The sequence below is a fragment of the Pelodiscus sinensis genome, chromosome 31 (assembly GCF_052426305.1).
Source record: "Pelodiscus sinensis isolate ZL-2025 chromosome 31, ASM5242630v1, whole genome shotgun sequence".
Taxonomy (NCBI): domain Eukaryota; kingdom Metazoa; phylum Chordata; order Testudines; family Trionychidae; genus Pelodiscus; species Pelodiscus sinensis.
The window spans coordinates 9,268,518-9,288,924 of NC_143082.1; the positions used below are offsets into that span (position 1 = coordinate 9,268,518).

The following is a 20,407-nucleotide window of genomic DNA, read 5'->3' on the forward strand; positions in this document are numbered from 1 at the left end:
GTACATCAGGAAGGGGGGCTAGGGAGGGGTAAGTGGAAGGAGGTGAGGGAGGAATGGGGTACGAGCCCCCGATGGGGAGGACTGGGCTGGCTCTGCGGGCTTCTGGGGGTGGAAGCTCTCCTGCAGCCCCCCAATTGCCCCCTCTCCCTAGATGGCAGCCTGCGGCAAGTGCAACCGGTCTGATGGCCGAGTGCTATTATGTGTGGGTGCTCCGGGCAATCCAAGCCAGGACTGCCTTGCAAGCGGGGTACCCCTGAGAACTGTCTGTCCGGGGTGGGGGGCGGGTCCCTTTAAGCACAGCCCTCGGCTAGCCTGAGACAGCAGCTCCATGCTCTTAAGTCCTCATCTGATGCCCTGCCGGCACTGCTTCTGGCCATCCTTAAGACTGGTTCAGGGTTCACTCTGTGTGGACATGCTAGTTCGAATTAGCAAAACGCTAATTCGAACTAGTTTTTTAGTATGGATGCGCTAATTTGAATTAGCTTAGTTCGAATTAGCGCTGTAGTGTAGACGTACCCCTTGAGACACACACGTGTTGGCGGTCACACGTGCATGCACATGCACACAGACACGCACTTTGAGCAGTCTGTTGTGCCCATGGTTATTGTTCTCCATGGCAATGGTCAATCCATGGTGGAGATTGATCTAGAAACAGCAAAGAAAGGAAAGCGGCAAAACGCCCAGCGCCAGCACCTCTGGGGCAGAGGGCAAAGAGTCCTGACTCGGGGGCAGGGAGCAGCAGCAGCAATGGGGTAGTCTCCCCATCAGGGGTACCAAGGCCAGGTGTGCCGTTCCATGATTGGAGGCCCTGGCTCTGGCAAAGGAGTGTCATGTAGCAGTGAGAGCGGAGGGGCCTGGACTCATAGGTTCTATCTTTGGCTCTGTATGGGCAGTGGAGTCAAGTGGTTGCAGGGAGCGACTAGCTGTGTGATCTTGGGCAAGTCACTTCAGTACTCTGGGCTAAGGTTGCCAGGTGTCCGGTGTTGACCCAGACACTCTGTTATTTTCGCCTTTTGTCCGGTGAAAAAATTCGGAAAATACCGGACACCTGAAATGTCCGGTATTTTCACCTCCTGGCCGGGAAAAAAAATCAGAAAATACCGGACACACTTGGCTACTGGGCCCAGCCCCTGGCCTCCCCTCCCCCGGGCCTCTGACACCCCCAGACAGCCACCCCTGGACTCCCTGCTTACCTGCTTCCACATGGAAGCTGCTTTCTGGCTTGATCAAGAAAGCAAAATGGCTGCAGCTAAAAGCCTAAAGACCAAGGGGAAGCAATGCCTACCCTGGGTCTTAGTGCTCAACCACTCCCCTGTTCCTATCCCTATTCTGACTGTGCACGCACTCTGAAAGGGGCCATGCTGTTTTAATTTTTTTTTTCTCAACAACTTTGGTCTCTCCTGCCTTTTTTTCTCCCCTCAATAGAATTTTTTTCCCTGGTGTGTTTTTTTTTCCGGGGGGCGGCGGGGGTGGAGAGGGGTGTTTGGTATTTTTGGTTAAACCATCTGGCAACCCTACTCTGGACTTCCATTTCCCCATCTTGTCCCATGGAGATAATGACACTGATCATCTCCCAGGAGATGAGCGGGGCTAATTCACTGCTAGCTGTAAAGTGCTTTGAGATCACTGAACTTACAGCAATAAAGACGGTATCTCATAAGAACAGCCACAATGGGTCAGACCAGAGACCCATCCAGCCCAGTATCCTGTCTGCCGACAGTGGCCAATGCCAACGCCCCAGAGGGAATGAAGAGAGCAGAGAATCGTCAAGTGATCCGTCTCCTCTTGCCTGTTCCTAGTTACAGGCAAACAGAGGCTAGGGACACCATCCCTGCCCATCCTGGCTAATGGCCATTGATGGACGTATCCTCCATGAATGTATCTAGCTCTTTTTTGAACCCCAGTATAGTCTTGGCCTTCACAACATCCTCTGGCAAGTAGTTCCTGTTGCGTGAAGAAATATTTCCTTTTTCTCATCCCAAAGGCAACACTTTTAGCCTCTTCTGTTATAAACTATTTACAGATTTACTAAATGGGGAAATGAAACCAGAACATTATTTACAAGATTGAAGCAGGTAAATACACACACGTGAATTATAATCTTAAATTTCAAAAGGTAATAAAAGCTTCTATAATAAGCAAGTGCAGTATGTCCCTTAGGGCTATCCCAGGCTAAGCATCTGAGGATCCCTGGCTTATGCCTGGAAACTGAGGCTACGTCTAGACTACATGCTTCTGTCGCCAGAGGCATGTAGATTAGGCTACCAGACATAGGAAAATGAAGCGGCGATTTAAATAACCGCCGCTTCATTTAAATTTACATGGCTGCCGCGCTGAGCCGACAAACAGCTGATCAGCTGTTTGCCGGCTCAGCGCGATAGTCTGGATGTGCAGGTGTCGACATCAAAGGTATTTGTCGACCATCCAGGTAAACTTCATCCCAGGAGGCATACCTGGGTGGTCGACAAATATCTTTGATGTCGACACCCGCACATCCAGACTATCGCGCTGAGCCAACAAACAGCTGATCAGTTGTTTGTCGGCTCAGCGCGGCAGCCATGTAAATTTAAATGAAGCGGCGATTATTTAAATCACCGCTTCATTTTCCTATGTCTGGTAGCCTAATCTACATGCCTCTGGTGACAGAGGCATGTAGTCTAGATGTACCCTGAGTGTCCAGACAGCAGGGAAATATGGTTCCTCTTTGTTATGGTTTTATTCCTTTACTCCTTGGCTATGTCTAGATTGGCATGATTATCCGGAAATGCTTTTAACGGAAAGTTTTCCGTTAAAAGCATTTTCGGAAAAGAGCGTCTAGATTGGCATGGACACTTTTCCGCAAAAGCACTTTTTGCGGAAAAGCGTCTGTGCCAATCTAGACATGCTTTTCCGCAAAAAAAGCCCCGATCGCCATTTTTGCGATCGGGACTTTTTTGCGGAAAACAAAGGACTGGCCCCTGAAAAGGACTTTTGCCTGAACGGGAGCAGCATAGTATTTCCGCAAGAACACTGACAATCTTACATGAGATCGTCAGTGCTTTTCCGGAAATTCAAGTGGCCAGTGTAGACAGCTGGCAAGCTTTTCCGGAAAAGTGGCTGATTTTCTGGAAAAACTGGCCAGTCTAGACACAGCCCTTGTGCTTTGAGTTGCAAACCTAGCTGGTGAGAGGGATTCACCTCCGTCAGAGGGGTGAGAGAATAAACAACAAGGCCTTTTGTCTTCTTTAAGGTCTTGTGTCCATGGACTTTCTTTGTTGGGCAGGATGTGACACCTTCTTCTGGAGACCAGTATGTCACACTAGTTAATGGCTCTGATTTACGCAGTCCCAGAGGCTTATGCAAATGTGCAAATATTACCTTGCACTATGGGAGAAAGCTGCTGTGAGTGAGATTAGTGCAGGAGCAGCTCACAAGTATTCAATGGAGTCTAAGCACTAAACACATTCTTATACTGAATGCCCACTGTAACTGTGCAACACCCGGAGTCCAGCTCTGGGCATGGGGACCATGGCATGCCCTGGCACCTGGCCTGCCAGCGTTGTGGCTCTCACAGGGTTAAACAGCTGGACAACAATTGTGAATAAAACTCCATAATGGTGCTGGATGCAGGCACCATGTGCCACGAGCAGCAGAACTGGGTGTCGAGCTCCTGGGGCAGCTGTTGCAGCCTGTCTCCTGCACCCCTGTCTGCAGGGAGAGAAGATCTGCCCTCGAAACCAAAAAGCAAGAAGCAGGCGCTTGGCTGGCAGCACTAAGACAGTCCCATTGCCCCTCTTTCCGCCTCCAGGCCCCTGAAAAGGGAGATTCGGTTCCCAGCCCCCCAGCTATGTTCGTCTCCTGCAGGGGCAGTCGGGCTGGCATTGCTAGGTACCCTGCGTGTCATGGCCCCACTGCTGTCCCACAGAGCAGCCCCAGAGACGCCAGTGCATTACACCAGTGGGAACAAGACCAGAGCCTGACCCTGGGTCCCGCTCACACCATCCCTGCTCAGCAGAGCGGGGGGCCAGTCCCGCATGACCCCCCCCCACACACAATCCTTGGCTTTGCACTGGGGGGCGTCAGTCTGGCTGCGCAGACCTGGAGCAACCACTGTCACTGCCTTTTGTTCTGGGTTTTGTTCCTGTCCTCTCAGTGCCTCTGATCAAGCATCAGGTGCCAAGCGTGTGGCCGTGGGAGCTGCGGCGTGCCGCGATGGTGTCTGATGCCATGGCAGATGCAGCACGGGGAGCGCTAGGATCTGTCTGTGCTGTCAAGCCATCACCCCCCTCCCTCTAGCCAGCAGACAGGCTGGGCCAAATCTCCTCCTTGGTGACACCGCAGCCTCTGCACTGGGAGCGCAGACTGCTCCTGTTGCAAGATGCTCTGATGCCATGGTGACAGGGGCCCCATAGCGTCTCAGAGTGGAGAGAGGTAACTAGTGGTGTCCCCCAAGGGTCTGTCCTTGGACCAATCCTATTCATCTTATTTATACATGATCTGGAGAAAGGGTAAACAGTGAAGTGGCAAAATTTGCAGATGATACCAAACTGCTCAAGATAGCTAAGAGCAAAGCAGACTGTGAAGAGCTGCAAAAGGAACTCACAAAATGAGGTGATCAGGCAACAAAATGGCAAATGAATTTTAATGTTGATAAATGCAAAGTAATGCACATTGGAAAACATAATCCCAACTACACGTATAAAGTGATGGGGACTAATTCAGCTATAACTATTCAAGAGAAAGATCTTGGAGTCATTGTGGATAGTTCTCTGAAAACATCCATGCAATAGGCAGTGTCAGTCAAAAAAGCAAACAGAACATTAGGAATCATTACAAAGGGATAGAGAATAAAGCAGAGAATATTTTATTGCTTCCATATAAAACCATGGTACGCCCACATCTTGAATATTGCGTACAGATGTAGTCACCTCATCTCAAAAAAGATACATTGGCATTGGAAAAAGGTTCAGAAAAGGACAACAAAAATGATTAGGAGTTTGGAATGGGTCCCATATGAAGAGAGATTAGAAAGACTTGGACTTTTCATCTTAGAGAAAAGGAGACAAAGTGGGAAGATGACTATAAAATCACGACTAGTATGGAAAAAGTGAATAAGGAAAATGTATTTATTTGTTCTCATAATATAAGAACTAGGGCTCACCAAGTGAAATAAATAGGTAGCAGGTTTAAAACAAGAGGAAGTTTTTCTTCACGCAGTGCATAGTCATCCTGGGGAACTCCTTGCCAGAGGATGTTGTAAAGACTAGGACTTTAGCAGGGTTCAAAAAAGAGCTAGATACATTCATGGAAATTAAGTTCATCAATGGCTACTGGCCAGGATGGGTAGGAATGTGGGCATGTCTAGACTACATGGCTCCGTCAATGGAGCCATGTAGATGAGTTTACTAGACATAGGAAAATGAAGCGGCGATTTAAATAATCGCCACTTCATTTACGTCAAAATGGTCGCCGCGCTGTGCCGATCAGCTGTTTGGTGGCACAGCGGGGCAGTCTGGACGCGCCGTGGTCGACAAGGGAAGCCTTTGTCTACCGCTCCATTATGCCTTGTGAAATGAGGTTTACTGGAACAGTCCACAAAGGCTTCCTTTGTCGACCGCAGCACGTCCAGACTGCCCCGCTGTGCCGCCAAACAGCTGATCGGCACAGCGCGACGGCCATTTTGATATAAATGAAGCGGCGATTATTTAAATTGCCGCTTCATTTTCCTATGTCTAGTAAACTCATCTACATGGCTCCGTCGACGGAAATGGAGCCTGTTTGTCTGGAAATGGATAACAGGAGAGGGATCACGTTGTGTTCCCTCCCTCTGGGGCCTCTGCCATTGGCCACTGTCGACAAACAGGACACTGGGCTAGATGGACCTTTGAGCTGACCCGGTGTGGCCGTTCTTAGGTTCTTAACCTTGTTCCTGGGGGAGCCCAGTCTCTGCAAAGTCAAGTTTGCAGCCAGATCCCCTTTGGGTGCTAGTTGATCTTTGGAGTCCCTCTGGAGCTGGCCTTTGCCCTGCAGCCTGTTTCTCCTGCCACCTCTCCAAGCAGAGCAGAGCTGAGTGCCTGGGGCAGCTCTCCTGGGGGCAGGGGAAGAGATGCGGAGGGTGATGGAGGCCCAGGGCAGGACGGATCCTGCTGGCTGACAGAGCAGGCATAGTGTAGTGAGCCTGGGGACTGCTGGAGGCTGCAGAGAGCGTTCAGGCACTGCTGGGGAAGTGCTGGTCCTGGAAGTGAGGTGAGCAGTAAAACTCAGCCTGCAGGGGCCATCACTGCTCACTCCCCTGCCCAGTGCCCAGGCCATGTCCTCCCCCAGCTCCTCACACCACACCCAGGTGTGGGACCAGACCAGGAGGAGCTCTCCCCTGGCAAGGGGCTGCAGCATCTCTGAGGGCCAGGCAGGCAGGAGTTCCCATCCTTGTGCATGTCTCCCATGAGCCCGGAGTGGCAGAGGGGAGCAGTTCAGACCCTTTGGGCCTTGCAGGGCCTGGTCCCCAGTAGGGATGTAAAATCCCATTTAATCAGTTAACTGGTTACATGTTAGGTTTGACTGGTTACTCGTTTAGACAGGATCCTGGGTGGAGACCATTCCAGCCGGGCTGCCGAGGGGCTGCCGGCTCTCCTGGCCCTGCGCAGGGCTGCCCGCTCCAGGCCTGGCCTCATAGAGCAGCCCTCCACCTGCATTGGGCTGCAGGTGGGAGGTTGCTCCCAGGCCCCGGTTAACCATTACCCAGTAAGCATCACCTGGTAAGGTTAACCGGTTACCCATTCACATCCCTCGTCCCCACGGGGCCACATGTCCTCCTCTCCCACTGTGGGTGTGATCTCCCATCAGGACAGAGAGTGTCAAGAAGGGGGCTAGTTAGGTGATGGAACACAGAGACGTGCCCATTGCAAGCTGGAAGGAGACCTTCCAACCATGGCCCTCACACAGCTGATGAGCCTGGGGCGAGGGGCATGGCTCGGTGACAGCCGATATCGAGCAATTTAATCACTGGGGAAGAACCCATTTTTGTACCTTTTAAATCTCTGCTTAAAATTCAGATACTGGGTTTCTATGGCAACTAGTCCAACAAGAAGAAGCATGAAGGAGGCTAGTGGGGAGGCAGGGAGCATCCAGATGACTGCTGCATAAGGACCAGAGCTGCATAAGGACCAGACGTGTTTCCCTCGCCACCCCCTCCCTTGGTCTCACGAGCATCCCTTCAGGGCACTGAAGAGTAAAGGATTCTCCTGGAATTGGCATGTGGAGAGATTCCGGGTTAGGAGGCCAGGTGCTTAGCAAAGCAAGCTGTGCTGAGGAGGAGAGGGAAGGAGAGGATGAGTGCTTCAAGTGATGATCTGGGAGATCTTTCCTGGCACTAGCACCCTGGGTGGCAAGATTTGTAAGGGGTTCCGAAGGCCCTTAAAGATGCAGGGAGGTGCCTTGTGGGGAGCTAGGTGCATATGTGCATCTTTACAGGCCTAGCTACCTTTAATATCCAGCCCTCTATGCCTGTGGGCCTCAGTTCCCCCCCGTGTTCTGTGGATAACAGCCGTGTTCTGCCCCACAAGGGGTGTGAGGAGGGTAAGACATGAGGTACTGAGATACTCCAGTGATAGGCACCAAGGACATCTCATGGGTGCAGTGCAATCTAGCCCCGACCAAGCCTTACAAACCAAGGCATTTCCACCCCTTACTGGTTTGCAGTTGCTCCCTCAGGTTATTGTGCACAAAGTAGGTTCCTCTCGTCTCTCTCTGCTCAGCAGAGACTTTAAGTCTAACGTTTCCCTCTTCCCCTCCCGAAGGACTGCTTCCAGGAGGACTTGCCTAGAGCTCCACCTGGCCCAGTGCAGCATGCACCATCCCTGGAGAACCTCCTGGCCACCAAACTGGGATTAATTCTGTCCTTGGAGGTCAGACAGTGTTGGGTCTTGGGAGAGGGACTGGCCCTTTGGAGGGAGAATTGGGTATGGATCCAAGCTGACCCAGGGCTGTGATCAGGCAAAATTATAAGCAACATAAAGCAGGTTCTTATAATGGGAAATGCCAGGCAACCTTATCTATGCCTTTCAGCTTGTCCTGTAATAGCTTTCTGCTCCCCAGCCCCTCGCTACGCCATGAGCCCTGAGTTAGCTACTCGGACAACTCCAGCCCCGTTTTGCCTCTCAATGGCAAACCCGCATGGAGGACCATGTGCTTCAGCATCTCTCAGCTCACTGCCCTCCATGCCCCGCCATCTTTAATGGATGCCCTTCCAGCCGTGGAAGAGCCTGATGCACCCGACTCAGCAGTGCTGCTCTCGGGTGGGAAAAGAGACAGACTTACCAGTTTGCTCCATCAGCTGGCTGCAGCAGGCTCTGGCAATGCCATGTGAGCAGCTATCTGCTTAGGTCTTTAACACCATCTCGCCAGTGTGGAGAGAGCAGGAAGCTTGTGTCCATGGGGGCTCTGAGGAGACAGACACTTCCAGGCCCACACTGCACAGCCAGGAGGGGGAATCTGGGGGGCACGGAAGACAAGTCTGAGCAGGTTGTGTTTCCAGCGCTAACATGCCTGCGCCTCACCCCAGCGCATGCATTGGACTCATTAGCAACAATTTCAGTTTCACCCATTGCTCTTGTGGCCAGGTGTTTGGGTCTCCCCACACCGCACCCCCAGCTGGCAGGACAATGGCAGTGCACAGACCTCTGGGACCTTGCCAAGAAATCCCTCTGGGCTCTCTGGCCCTGGTCTGCAGCCTGGGTGTCCTTCCCAAAGACAGCTGAGCCAGCTGTCACTCCCTCACAGTCCTCCGAGCAGGAATCGCTGGGAAATTCTCTGGCTCGTATTCTGCAGGAGCTCAGACGAGATGATCATATCGAACCCTTCTCCCTTCTAGACCCGTGAGTCTCTAGGCTGTGTCTACACTTAGACAGCCACGGTTTTGCCATGGCAAGTGCATGTGGGAATGCTGCTTTGTCAGCAGGGATACTCTGCTCCCAAAGTGAAACCCACTCCTTGGCAGGGGAAGTCTTTTGTTGGCAAAAGTGCAGACAAAAAGCATTCACGTGCTGACGGCCTTGTTGCTAAAATCTGCGTAGTGTAGACACACCCGCGGAGGGTATGAATGCGCCTTGGCTCTTGACACAGAAATGCCACTGGGTCCCACTTGGCACAGGGCACACTATTGTTATGCTGATTGTGATGTATTTCTCTGCTGCTTTGTCTCCCTGTGCCTGACCAGGGACCACTCATCCCAGGCGGAGCTGACTGTGCTGCAGAGTGAATTTTGTACCCTCCCTACTCGGGATGCTGAGCCCAAATTAACTTCCCCACTATCTACCTCAAGTCAAGGGATCTGTAGCTTTTGCTGATTGCAGCATAAATATATGAGAACAGTGCATGCTGCGGGAGGGTTCAGTGGATTGGTGCTGGCCTTGGGGTCAGGACAGTTCAGTGGGCATGTCACTCCGTGTGTTTGGGTCTTAGTTCCCCCACCTGTAATGTGGGGCTCAGAAGAATCCTGTCCTGGCTCCCCGGGGAGGCGGAGATAACTGTATTACAGATGGTGAAGGGAAGAGGAGCAGCCATATCAAAATGCTCCCTCTCGCTCAGGTAACATTCTGGGTGGCTTGTGTGGTGACCTGGCTCTCCTTGCCTGTGGACACGGTCACAGCTGATCACTAGGCCCTGCAGACCCGGAGTGTTCATTGGTCCTGGAGACCCTCCTTGGCATTTCCAGGTGGTCTCATTGGAAAGAGCAGCTGGCCCCAGAGCCTCCGATCGTGCCCTACAGAAAGCAGGGGATGGCGTCTGCTGAAATCCGGGGGGATTTCTGCTCAGCGGAGCGGGATCGCTGTCAAAGCCACCTTCATTTCCCCACAGAAATGGACACTTTGATTTTATTGATTCCAGTTTCCAAGCTAGACTCCACAGTGAGCGGCGATCGGCCATGCTCAGGGCAAAGCGACAAGGCCAGCAGGTGCCAAAGTACCCTTGAGATCGCTCTCCCGGTTTGGCTGCAGCACAGCAGCTTTTCTTAAGCACCGAGGCCTACTTTCCTCCATCACCCTCCCATCGCTAGCAGGTCTGGCTCAGAGCTGGGATCCGGCGGCCCAGAGTTCCCTGAGAGCTGGGCGATGGCCCAGACTGGCTCTGATCGCTGGCAACACGAGCCCAGGTTGTTTGGTTTGCTGCAGAGAGTGAACGCCAGCCCCCCTGGAGAATCCAAAGGTCTCACTTGGCAGATTGGCGCCAGAGACAGATGCTGTGAGCTTGAGAAGCTCTCTGCACAAGGGGCAGCGATGGTGGATGAGAGAACCATCCCCACCTGGGCTATCGCTGCCAGGGATGGCCTAGCTCTCCCCATGTCGCCGTGGTGCTGCGTGAGAAAGCACAGGGTTTGGGGAACAGGAAGTGTAGGGATCTCATGGGGGTTGCCGGGGAACAGGCTGCATCAGGCATCGAGCAGGGAAGCCACAGGAGGGGCAAGAGGAGACGCAGCCCTGTGAGAGCAGCACGTGGACTCTCTTGTCCATGTTGCATTCCCCCAACCCTCACCCAGCCCTGCTCCCCACCTGTAGAACAGCTGGGCCCTGGGCCAGTCAGCTGCGGATTATCCCTGCAGACTTTAAGCGTCATGCTCCTGCCTTGTTCACATGGGCAGTTTGCTCCCTGTCCCGGGGTGTGAGTGCTCAGCTGACTTCACTCCTGTTTGACAGGGAAATGGCTTTGGGCGGCAGAAGGAAAGTGGCTGGGGACTAGTGAACACAGCTCTGTCCAGTTTCAGCTGTCACTGAACGGCTGAGGGGTGGGAAATGATTCTGTGCATGCCCGGGAGAGGAGGGGGGGGTCTGGCTCATTTCTGGGAGGCGCTACAAGGACTGCTCTTCTAACCCAGCTCTGTCTCGCTCTGCCAGGGACTCACTCGGCAGCCACCCTTTTGCTGGGTTTGCTCATCGCATGCTGCGACCTCATGCGGGGGATGGATGGCCCAGGCCCACGGGCCATGGAAATGGTTCAGAGCACAGGAGAGGAATCCTCTGCCACGTAAATCTTTCCCCCACCTCCCTTGGAAGCAGGAGGGACAGTGTGGCCAGAGGGTGTGTTGTTCGCCAGGACTCTGCCCTGCCTGGCAGCCAGACCGTGCTGAAGTCATTTGGCGCCGTCTGCCTGCAACTTTGCCAGTGAGACCCCCACACGGCTGGCAGCAAATCTGCCAGGGATCCCAGAGCAGCTCATGGCTGCTGGGGGCAGGTGGGGGTGCCTGTGCGTGTTGTATCAATGCGTTAGGCCCTGCAGTGCCAATGGGCCCTGCTCCACGTTCCCCACCGCTCTGATCGATACCGTGGCTCCTCCTGCTATTGATGGGAGGCAGGCAGCAAAGTGGGAGTAGCCGGGAAAGCAGGAGCAGCCTGGGCAGCTCGGGGCAGCGATGGGCGCAGCCACTGCTCAGTAACTCCTTCAAATCCCGTCTGCTCAGAGCAGCCCTGGCTGGAGTTACTGCCTGGCTCTTCCCTCCCAGCGTCAGCCTCTAACACACAGCAGGCCCGTCTTCACACAGGCTCCGTGTAGCATCCTCCTGCCTGAGGCTGCCGAGCCTGCCCGTGAGCCTCTTGGAGGCCTGTACAAACGTGGGGCAAGAATCATCCAGAAGCCAGAGAGATTCAAACTGCCGACTAGGCACAGGCATGGAGCCGGGAGGGCGATTAACCCTTGGAACAACTTGCCAAGGGAAGGGCTGGAGCATGGGCGGTGGGTGAGGGTAGGGCTGGGGGAGGCAATCCCACATCCTCACCCCCAGTCCTGCCCCTTCGACCGAGGCCCCGAGCTGAGCCATCCCCCCCCCCCAGCACGGGGAGGGCAGGCAGGCAGGAGGACGCACGGCCCCAGCCTCCCCAGCCTGGAGCACGAGGAGGGCGGGTGCCCAGTGGCAGCAACACTCTGCCCCCACCAGACAGGTGGACTGTGGGCAGGGCCAGGCTGGCTGTTTGGGAAGGCAAAGCCCTCCCCTGCCTAGTACTGTATAGCCGCCGCCCGTGGACTGGAATCGCTGCCTCCTGCTGGCTTCAGAGCCAGGCCAGAGGCCTTTCTGGGAGGGTTTCAGCTAGACACGAGTTACTGGAGTCAGGGTCACGGGGGGGCATGGAATCTGGCTTTAAATCCCACAAATTTACAGTCACCCCCGTTTGCCAGCAGGGGAAGCCAAGGGACAGACCCGGGGAAGTGACTTGCACAGAGCCAGACAGCACGACAGGGGTGTGACTGCTAGGCCAGGCTGCCCGGCGAGGGGGTGAGGTTCTGCATCCTGCCAGGCCCTGCGTGCCGCTGAGGGGCATGGCCCTGGCGCAGGGCTGAATGGACAAGCGCCAGCCCTGGGGTGCTGGGGCAGGCTGGCCCGGAAGTGGCAGCCCAGCTGTGGGAGGAACCGGGGCTGTAGGGGACTCTGCTGTGGCAATTCTGGGTGCTGCGGCTGCCCACAGGAAGCTTGGCCTGCCTCCAGCAGGGCTGCCAATCTTACTGCAGGGGCGGTCAAGGAAGAGGAGAGAGAAAGGTCCCTTCCCCTCCCTGTGGGCAGCACAAGATTAGCCCACCCAGGCTGTGCTTCTCCTCCAAACTGCATGGTGCTGGCTGTAGGCCCTGACGGGTTGACCACAACTTTTTAAACAGTGCACAAGATGCACCTTGGGGGGAGAAGAGCAAATGTTGGACGTGGGTGGTGAAACCCACTGTCCTAGGCATTGGCACTAAGAACAGTCCCTTTCCCCCTCCTCCTGCGGGAGCCAAGATCCCTTTGCAAAGATGTCTGCAGGGGGAACCTGCTCAATGCAGAGACCCACAGCTGAGATCAGGACCCTGCAGCATTTGTGCCGGCTGGTTGGCTGGGCATTTCCTGTGCTAGGCGCTGCCACTGTTCAAGGCAGACAGGGTTCAGACAGTTGCTCCATGGCACACATGAAGCACTGAGGCCCAGGTGCACTAAGCCCTGGGTCCACCAAGGTGTTTGGATTCCTAAGTTCCACTGGGAGCAGTCTGAAATCAGGTGACGTTAGGAACCGAAATGCTCCGTGGCCATGGGCCTACGGGATTTGCCCAGGGCCACACAAAGCAACTGGGGGGAGATCCAGGAATTGCGCCCAGAATTTCTGAGCCTCAATCCAACACCTTAAGTGCACAGCTGTACTCCTCTCCTAGTTAGCCACCCCCCTCCCGTAGTTGTCATGAGATTCAACCCAGGATTCCCACCTGGAGCCCTGCCAGCCAGCCAGCTGTCACCCTAACAGCACAGGTGGGCTCAGCTCTCTCTACGGTGCAGTGACCAGCCCACGGCTTTTGTGTGATCAATGGGCCCAGGTAGTTAATGGCTGTACCGTGCTTTGAACACAGCAAGCGCTCGGATTAAATGATTAATTAATTACCCTTGCTGAAGTGCTCTGGCAATGAAGAGTGCTATTAATAAGAGGCAGCCTCATTGGAGGAGGAAGGCTGGAGCTAAAGAGGACCACAAAAGAGCCCAGACATCGCCAAGTGTTTATCAGCACCGGGTATAATTAGCCCACGCACCTTATTATAGTCAATATTTTCCATGCTTGCCAGGAACTGTTTAAGGCATCGATTGTAAAGGACATCTGCATCCTGCTGAGCTGCTTGGAAGCTGCCGAGGCTCAAAGCCACCCAGCCACAGCGAAACGGATGGCGCTAGACCGGCATCAGGGAGCAGCTCCTTAGCTGGAGCGCCGCTGATTTGCACCCTTGCCTCCAGCTGCACCATTGCAAGACTCTCTGCATTCCCATTGCACCCCAGTGCCGGGTGCTGCCCATACACACCACCTGCCCCAAGGCGCTCCCGACCTAGCAGGCATGCAGAGGGCCGGGGGAAGAGAAGGCTCCTGATCTCCAAGCCCCAGCTGAGGCCCAGGATTATGTGATTAACTCAAGGTCACACCAGGAAGCTGTGGTGAGCTGGGAGCTGGGCCCCTTCTCCGCAGCCCCAACACCCTGCCTACAAGCATTCCTCATATCCGGCATTGCCTCCTGAGCCAGATTTCGGAGAGTCCTCAGCACCCGATGTGGGCCAGATGTTCAAAGAGGAACATACGGGTCCTAAACTCTAGCAGATAGAAAGCCCCAGCTCTTGTCTAGTGCTTTTCATCAGTAGGTTGCAAAGCACTTTACAGGGTGGTCAGGATCATTATCCCTATTTTACAGAGGGAGAAACTGAGGCACAGAGCAAGGAAGTGGACTTTCCCAAGGTCACTGAGCTATCCGTTTCTGCTGCCTCCTTATTTCTGTGGCCCAATGGATCTGCAAGCCTGCGGCCCTGGGCAGATGCAATGATTGTATCAGTTACGTGCAGTTCCCTTGTCACTTTAGGCAGCTTTTTCTTAAAGAGACAGTGTTCTTTACTGTCTGTGCCCTGGTCTGCATGACAGACTTTTCTGTCTGTCTGTCAGGACATGCCCCTGGATGACAGCGACACTCACCTCACTCCATGTAGGTAGCTACTTCACTAAGAGCTACACAGGCAGCGCTGCATTAGTGCTTCGACACCGCTGAAGCTCTGTAAGGGTACGTCTACACAGCACAGTTATTTCGGGATACCGGAGGTATTCCAAAATAGCTACCCACGTATTAACAAGCTGTTCCTTATTTTGAAATATTTTTCAAAATAACGGGTGCATTCCACGAGGGTTAAGGGATGTCGCAAAATAGTGTGTTATTTCAAAATCTGGCATTGTGTAAATGCACCAAATTTCAAAATAAGCTATTGTTTTAGTTGGGATTGGTCCCAGCTAAGCTGTGTTTTAGTCGGGATTGGTCCTGCCTTGGGCAGGGGGCTGGACTTAATGACCTCGTGAGGTTTCTCCCAGCTCTATGATTTCTCAGATATGCAATTTGCGTAGCACAAATTGCATATCTTATTCCGAGTTTAGAGTGCTGTGCAGATGCACCCTCACAATGGGCAAGCCCTGTGCTCCACGAGGAAACAGCAGTGTTGACTGGAAACCATATCCCCACCCTGTGAGAAGCTTAGAGCTATTCTGCTGCAATTTTCCTTTGAGAAATAGTTTTGCTTCTGGTGAAAAATGGGGAAAAAATTGATTTCAACTAAAATCTCTCAGCATTTGTATTTTTGACAAAACTCCACTTTTTGATGGAAATGGTAAAAACTGTTCAAAAATTCCATCAAAAGCCATTTTTCATCAAAATATTTATGGGAAAATTTCGACAGCTGTAGTCAATATTGCTGCATGTGTCATGTTAGAAATACCAATGCGGAGCAAGACTCTTCTTGTGGCTGAAGACAAAGGACCTAGACTCTGTATCCATGTTTGCCATCCTTTTTGTGTTTGTACGGTGCTTTGGGATCCTCACTTGGGATAATACAGAACCAGAATCCCAGACCAAACACTCACGACATTGCATCTTTATGGGTATATGAAATCCTCCCCCAGATACTGGTTTTGGGGCTCGAGCCATCTCTAATAAATTCAGTGCTAAATATCAGCCCACGTGTAACTGGCATGCAAGAGACAAGTGGCTGGGGGTAGCAAGGACAGGAGACCCTCAGCATTACGAACACCTCAGGAATGGAGGCTGTTTGTAACTTCGAAATGTTCATTACTTTGAACAAAACGTTCTTTCCAAAGTTCACAACTGAACATTGACTTAATACAGCTTTGAAGCAGAAGAAAAATGCTTTTAACTATGTTAATTTGAACAAAACAAACACCAAAACAGTTTCCTTACCTTGTCAAATCTCTCTTAAAGCTTTCCCTTTATTTTGTTAGCAGTTTATGCTGGACACAAGACTGTACTGTCCAGTGTTCCCTTTTCTCCCAGGCTGCCTGATTGTATAGTTCTGATTCCAAATGAGGTGTGTGATTGACAGGTCCGTCTCTAACTGCTGTACCATAGACAGGGAGCACCATAGAATCCTAGGGCTGGAAGAGACCTCAGGAGCCATCAAGTCCAACCCTGCTGCCCAAGGCAGGACCAACCCCAACTCAATCAACCCAGCCAGGGCCTTGTCAAACCGGGACTTAAAAACCTCTAGGGATGGAGATTCTACCACCTCCCCCATTCCAGTGCTTCCCCACCCTCCTAGGGAAATAGCTTTCCCTAATATCCAACCTAGACCTCCCCCACTGTAATTTGAGACCATTGCTCCTTGTTCTGTCATCCGTCATCACTGAGAACAGCCTCTCTCCATCCTCTTCGGAACCCCCCTTGAGGTAGTTAAAGGCTGCTGTCAAATCCCCCCTCACTCTTCTCTTCTGCAGACTAAATAAGCCCAAATCCCTCAGCCTCTCCTTGTAGGTCATGTGCTCCATCCTCCTAATCATTTTTGTTGCTCTCTGCTGGATTCTCTCCAGTGCGCCCACAACCTTTCTATAATGGAGGGCCCAGAACTGGACGCAATACTCCAGATGTGGCCTCACCAGTGCTGAATAAAGGGGAATAATCACTTCCTTAGATCTGCTGGCAATGCTCCTCCTGAGGATAGGACAAGAAGCAATGGGCTTAAACCACAGCAAGGGTGGTTTAGGTTGGACATTAGGAAAAACTTCCTAACTTTCAGGGTGGTTAAACACTGGAATAAGCTGCCTAGGGAGGTTGTTGAATCTCCATCTCTAGAGATATTTAAATGCAGGTTAGATAGACATCTGTCGGGGATGGTCTAGATGGTGCTTGGTCCTGCCGTGAGGGCAGGGGACTGGACTCGATGACCTCTCAAGGTCCCTTCCAGTTCTAGTGTTCTATGATTCTATGCCATTAGCCTTCTTGGCTACAAGGGCGCACTGTTGACTCGTATCCAGCTCCTCATTCACTGTCATCCCCAGGTCCTTTTCTGCCAAACTGCTGCTTAGCCAGTTAGTCCCCAGCCTGTAGCAGTGCTTGGGATTCTTCCATCTTAAGTCCTGTCCTTGTTGAACCTCATCAGATTTCTTTTGGCCCAAACCTCCAATTTGTCTAGGTCACCGTGGACCTATCCCTGCCCACAAACTTGCTGAGGGTGCAATCCATCTCCTCTTCCAGGTCATTAACAGAGACGACCAGGCCAAGCTCTGCTCTGAGCACTGTGCTGCCTGCCCTGCCCGCGCCTGGGACAGTGTGGGACCCGGCCCGCTGTGCACAGCAGAGTCACTGACAGAGGGACGCTATGAAACGAGGCAGGGGCTGGTTTCAAACCGCTTGCTGCACCTGGGCAGTGCCAGTCAGGCTCAGTCGCTGGGGTGCTGCCGCTTTGTTTTGTCTCCTGTTGCACGACTGAGCTGCTTTTTGTTCCCTCTCTCTGTCTAGATCCGGAGGCGCCGGCCAACTCCTGCCACCCTGGTTCTGAGCAGCGACCAGTCGTCCCCAGGTGAGATTCGTAGCCAGCGGATGATATTCAGGATTGGTCTCTCTCAGGGGATCCTGGGAAATGTGTTTCCCTTCTCAGATCTGGCCCTTAGTACAGGCCCCTATGCCAGGGCCCTCTCCTGACATACGGACTTTGATTGGCCTGGGTAGGTTTCTAGCCATGCCCAGTGGTCAATCTGTAGGCACCACTACCCCACAGTACAGCTCCACAGACTCTGGGAGGAAGGTGGTTTGCTCTCTCATTGGGGGGGATCTGTCCCTCACCTTCCAATGAATGAATATAAGCAAACAACACAGGGATGCAGAGGCAAGATTAGAAAGACAAAAGCACAAAACAAGCTAAATCTAGCTAGAGACGTAAAAGGTAACAAGAAGATGTTCTACAAGTATATTCAGAGCAAGAGGAAGACCGAGGAAAGAGTAGGCCCATTGCTCAGTAAAGAGGGAGAAACAGTAACAGGAAACTTAGAAATGGCAGAGGTGCTTAATGACTTGTTTCAGTTTTTGTCATGAAGATGAATGGTGACAGGATGCCTAAGAAAGTGAATGCTAATGGAAATGGGGTAGGTTTAAAAGTTAAAATAAAAGAACATGTTAACAATTACTTAGAAAAGTTAGATGTCTTTAAGTCATCAGGGCCTGAGGAAATGCATCCCAGAATACTCAGGGAGCTGATAAAGGAGGTATCTGAGCCTTTAGCTATCATCTTTGAAAAGTCATGGAATTCGAGAGAGATTCCAGAAAACTGGAAATGGGTAAATATAGTGCCCATCTGTAAAAAGGGAAATAAGAACAACCCAAGAAACTACAGACCAGTCAGTTTAACTTCTGTGCCAGGGAAGATAATGGAGCAAGTAATTAAGGAATTCATCTGCAAACATGTGGAAGATAATAAGGTGATACGTAACAGCCAGCATGGATATGTAAAGAACAAATCATGTCAAACCAATCTGATAGCTTTCTTTGATAGGACATCAAGTCTTGTGGATAAGGGAGAAGTGGTTGGATGTGGTATACCTAGACTTTAGTAAGGAATTTGACACGGTCTCGCATGACCTTCTTAAATAAATCAATGCATTAGGGAAATACAACTTAGATAAGGCTACTATAAGGTGAGTGCATAATGGGCTGGATATCCATTCTCAGAGAGTAGTTATTAACGGTTCACAATCATGCTGGAAGGGCATAACCAGTGGGGTTCTGCAGGAGTCCATTTTGGGAATGGTTCTGTTCAATATCTTCATCAGTGATTTAGATGATGGCATAGAGAGTGCGCTTATTAAGTTTGCAGATGATACCAAGGTGGCAGGGGTTGCAAGTGCTTTGGAGGATAGGGACAAAATTCAAAATGATCTGGACAAACTAGAGAAATGGTCTGCGGTAAACTGGATGAAGTTTAATAAGGACAAATGCAAAGTGCTCCACTTAGGAAGGAACATACAGTTTCACACATACAGAATGGGAAGTGACTGTTTAGGAAGGCAAGTATCAGAGGGGTAGCCGTATTAGTCCGTATTAGTCCTAATCTGCAAAAACAACGAGGAGTCCTGTGCACTTTATAGACTAACAGATTTATTGGAGCATAAGCTTTCGTGGATGCATCTGATGAAGTGGGCCTTTGCCCATGAAAGCTTATGCTCCAATAAATCTGTTAGTCTATAAGGTGCCACAGGACTCCTCGTTTAGGCAGGAGTACTGCTGAAAGGGATCTAGGGGTCATAGTGGACCACAAGCTAAATAGGAGTCAACAGTGTGACACTGTTGCAAAAAAAGCAAACGTGATTCTGGGCTGCATTAACAGGAGTGTTGTGAGCAAGACATGAGAAGTCATTCTTCCGCTCTACTCTGCACTGATTAGGCCTCAATTGGAGTAGTATGTCCAGTTCTGGGCACCATATTTCAAGAAAGATGTGGAGAAATTGGAGAAGGTCCAGCGAAGAGCAACAAGAATGATTAAAGGTCTAGAGAACATGAGTTATGAGCGAAGACTTGAAAGAATTGGGCTTGTTTAGTTTGGAAAAGAGAAGATTGAAAGGGGACATGATAGCGGTTTTCAAGTATCTGAAAGGGTGTTACAAGGCGGAGGGAAAAAAATTGTTCTCCTTGGCCTCTGAGGATAGATAGGACAAGAAGCTGTGGGCTTAAATTGCAGCAAGAGAGGTTTAGGTTGGACATTAGGAGAAATTTCCTGCCTGTCAGGGTGGTTAAACACTGGAATAAATTGCCTAGGGAGGTTGTGAAATCTCCATCACTGGAGATATTTAAGAGCAGGTTAGATAGACACCTGTCAGGAATGATGTAGACCAGAGCTAGTCAACTTTGGAAGCCCCGGGGGCCACAATGATACTCACAGCACATGCAGAGGGCCACAACTTAATTGTGGTTGCAGATACATGCAAATATATATGCAAATATATGCAAATAGCTTCTTTCACACTGACGGGCATGAATACAAAACACTTCCCACAATGCCCCAATGCTCCCAGCACCTCCTCCCAGAGGGCTAGAAATACCGACACCTGTACCCGTCTGTTCCAGCCAGCCCATCTGCTTGCGTCTTTCAGTGCTCACCCTGCCTGGGAGATTCCTCGCCATTGTGGAGTGCGTTCAAAGGATCCCACCTGCGGGCAGGAGTGGCTTAAGGAGAGCTGCGGCAGCTGGCACCCTAGGCGGAATGTTTAATCAGTCCCCCTGACTCCATAGCCCTCAATGGTGTGATGTCATCATTGGGCACCGTGTTAAACGCGGCGCCTAGACAACTGCTGAGGCTGCCCCTGCCTGCGGGACGCATGTGGACTCCCATGTAAACCCAAACCACACCGCGGGCCACAAATAAAACGTGTTGAGTAGCCCTGATCTGGGCGGTGCTTGGCCCTGCCGTGAGGGCAGGGGTCTGGACTTGATGACCTCTTGTGATTCTGTGATTCCCTTCTGCCTGCTTCTCCACCCCACCAGCACACCTTGCTCCAATCCAGGCCATGCTGCCTGTTCTGCTTCCAAGGCTGAAGCTATCACAGAGTCCCAGGGGGCTCAGTCCCCTACCTCACCCTGCCAGTCTTTTGTCTCCCTTGGACACAGCTGCCTCCGGCATCCA

The 20,407-nt window shown here is 51.9% G+C and overlaps 1 protein-coding gene across 3 annotated transcripts in view; it reads left to right on the forward strand.

Annotated features, from left to right (window-relative positions):
- PPP1R1A (protein phosphatase 1 regulatory inhibitor subunit 1A) overlaps positions 1-20,407 on the forward strand; it is a 59,351-nt gene that overhangs the window by 12,230 nt on the left and 26,714 nt on the right. For 2 of the 3 annotated variants that reach the window (XM_075902083.2, XM_089774584.1), the window contains exon 2: positions 17,254-17,314. In XM_075902083.2, the coding sequence (XP_075758198.2) occupies positions 17,254-17,314 (61 nt within the window). Of the gene's footprint in view, positions 1-10,922; positions 11,052-17,253; positions 17,315-20,407 lie in introns of those variants that run through there. The other variant, XM_089774583.1, reaches the window with a different exon arrangement.